At 38.1% G+C, this 2,474-nt stretch overlaps 1 protein-coding gene across 1 annotated transcript; it reads left to right on the top strand.

Annotated features, from left to right (window-relative positions):
• Positions 1-1,670: 1,670 nt before the first annotated feature.
• Positions 1,671-2,012, top strand: LOC109171833 (uncharacterized mitochondrial protein AtMg00810-like). Its single transcript, XM_019320938.1, has one exon. The coding sequence runs from the start codon at positions 1,671-1,673 to the stop codon at positions 2,010-2,012; it is 342 nt and encodes a 113-aa protein (XP_019176483.1).
• Positions 2,013-2,474: the final 462 nt, after the last annotated feature.

Below are 2,474 nucleotides of genomic sequence, written 5' to 3'. Positions count from 1 at the left end.
CAGAATGGTTTAGCTGAATCTCTTATCAAAAGAATTAAACTAATAGCTAGACCATTACTGCAACGGTCCAGTCTACCAGTAAATTGTTGGGGACACGCAGTGTTGCATGCTGCAAATCTAATTCAACTCCGGCCAACTGCATATCACGATTATTCCCCTCTGCAACTTGTACGTGGTAATGAGCCAGACATTTCTCATTTGCGTGTCTTTGGCTATGCAGTTTACGTACCTATACCACCTTCGCATCGTTCTTCTATGGGCCCGCATCATCGGTTAGGTATTTATGTTGGGTATGAATCCCCTTCTATCATTAAGTACCTCGAGCCTATGACAGCAGATCAGTTTACTGCCCGGTTTACTGACTGCATTTTTTGTGAAGATCATTTTTCGGCATTAGGGGGAGAGAAAAACCCATCTTTGAAAAAATGCCACGAAAGTTCATGGGATGAAAAAGATCTTTAGTATCTTGACCCACGTACTAATCAAACTGAACTTGAAGTTCAGAAAATAATAAAATTTCAAAAACTAGCAAATAATCTTCCACATGCGTTTACTGATTATAAAAGAGTAACTATGTCCTATATTCCTGCAAAAAATGCTCCATCAAGAATAATTGTCCCCGAAGGACCAAATACTAACACCGACACTATCCGACGCCAGAAGCATGGAAGACCAGTTGGTGCAAAAGATGTAAATCTGCGATAATTAAAAACAATAAACAATCACAGTTACTCCAAAATCATCCTGAAGACGAAATACCCAGTGCAAATGCACGTGCTACAAATAAATCTAACACTGGGAATACGAAACACTTTCACCAAGATATGATAGCAAATGAGAAAGACTTGGTTGAAGTAAATATAGAATCTGCCATAAACTTTTTCGGAACAGGAGAAAATCTTAATAGAAATATAACAGTCGTCGACGACCAATTCGCCTCTACAATTGCTCTTCACATTTCTTTCAATAATCTGGATCCAGAACCAAAAACTATAGTGGAGTGCCGGAAGCGCTCCGATTGGTTGAAATGGAAAGAAGCAATTGAGGCTGAGCTGAACTCGCTAAATAAATGAAAAGTGTTTAGCCCTCCTGTACTTACCCCTAAAGGCGTGATCCCAGTAGGATCCAAATGGGTATTTGTACGAAAGAGGAATGAACAAAATGAGGTGGTCAGATACAAAGTGAGACTGGTAGCTCAAGGGTTCTCACAGAGACCCGGAATAAATTTTGAACAAATTTACTCTCATGTCTTAGATGGCACATCGTTCCGTTATCTAATACCGATGGCAGTAAAAATGAATTTAGAAATGCAGTTAATGGATGTTGTGACTGTGTATTTATATGAGTCACTAGACGCTGACATATATATGAAAGTACCTGAGGGCATCCAAAATCCTTTATGTAAAGGAAATACAAATAAAAATATGTTCAGCGTAAAACTACAAAAGTCATTGTATGGCTTAAAACAATCAGGAAGAATGTGGTATTGTCGATTGAGTGAATTCCTCTTAAAACAAGGATATGAAAATAAAGATATTAGTCCTTGTATCTTTACAAAGAAATCAACTGATGGTTTCTGTATTATATCCATCTATGTAGATTATATAAACATCATAGGGACAAGCAAGGATGTCTAGAGGGCATGCTTGTGCTTAAAGGAGAAATTCGAAATGAAAGACTTGGGAAAAACCAAGTTCTGTCTCGGCCTGCAGATCGAGCACTTCCCTGAAGGGATATTCATACACCAATCCAAATACACAGACAAGTTATTGGAGAAATTCTACATGGATAAGTCCCATCCACTTAGTACTCCAATAGTAGTCCGATCACTTGAAGTTGATAAGGACCCGTACAGACCTAAAGAATATAATGAGGATATTCTGGGACCAGAAGTTCCTTACTTAAGTGCCATTGGAGCACTTCTATATCTTGCCAACTGCACTAGACCTGATATTGCATTTTCAGTAAACATGCTAGCTTGTTTTAGTGTTGCTCCAACCATAAGGCATTGAAATGACATAAAATATATCCTCAGATATTTACAAGGTACAAAAGACCTTGAGCTTCTATTTAAAAGAGACCAAGACACCACATTAGTGAGATATGCGGATGCTGGTTTTATGTCTGATCCGCATAATGCTAGATCCCAGACTGGATATGTGTTTCTTTCAGGAGGTACTTCTATCTCATGGAAATCAGTTAAACAAACATTAGTAACTACCTCGTCAAACCACTCTGAGATTATTGCTTTATACGAGACCTCCAAAGAATGTGTATGGTTGAGGTCATTAATATACAATATTCAAGACTCGTGTGGAATAATGAATAATGGAAAGATCCCCACTTTCCTGTATGAGGACAATGCAGCATGTGTTGCACAAATGAGTAATGGATATGTTAAAGGGGTGTTTGGGAATGTAAGATTACCTTGTGTGTTTGGTTTGGATGGTATAATATAATATTACCTTGTTTGG

This window comes from Ipomoea nil, unplaced genomic scaffold, assembly GCF_001879475.1.
Source record: "Ipomoea nil cultivar Tokyo-kokei standard unplaced genomic scaffold, Asagao_1.1 scaffold0019, whole genome shotgun sequence".
NCBI classification, from domain to species: domain Eukaryota; kingdom Viridiplantae; phylum Streptophyta; class Magnoliopsida; order Solanales; family Convolvulaceae; genus Ipomoea; species Ipomoea nil.
This window is presented reverse-complemented; position numbering and strand designations above follow the sequence as displayed.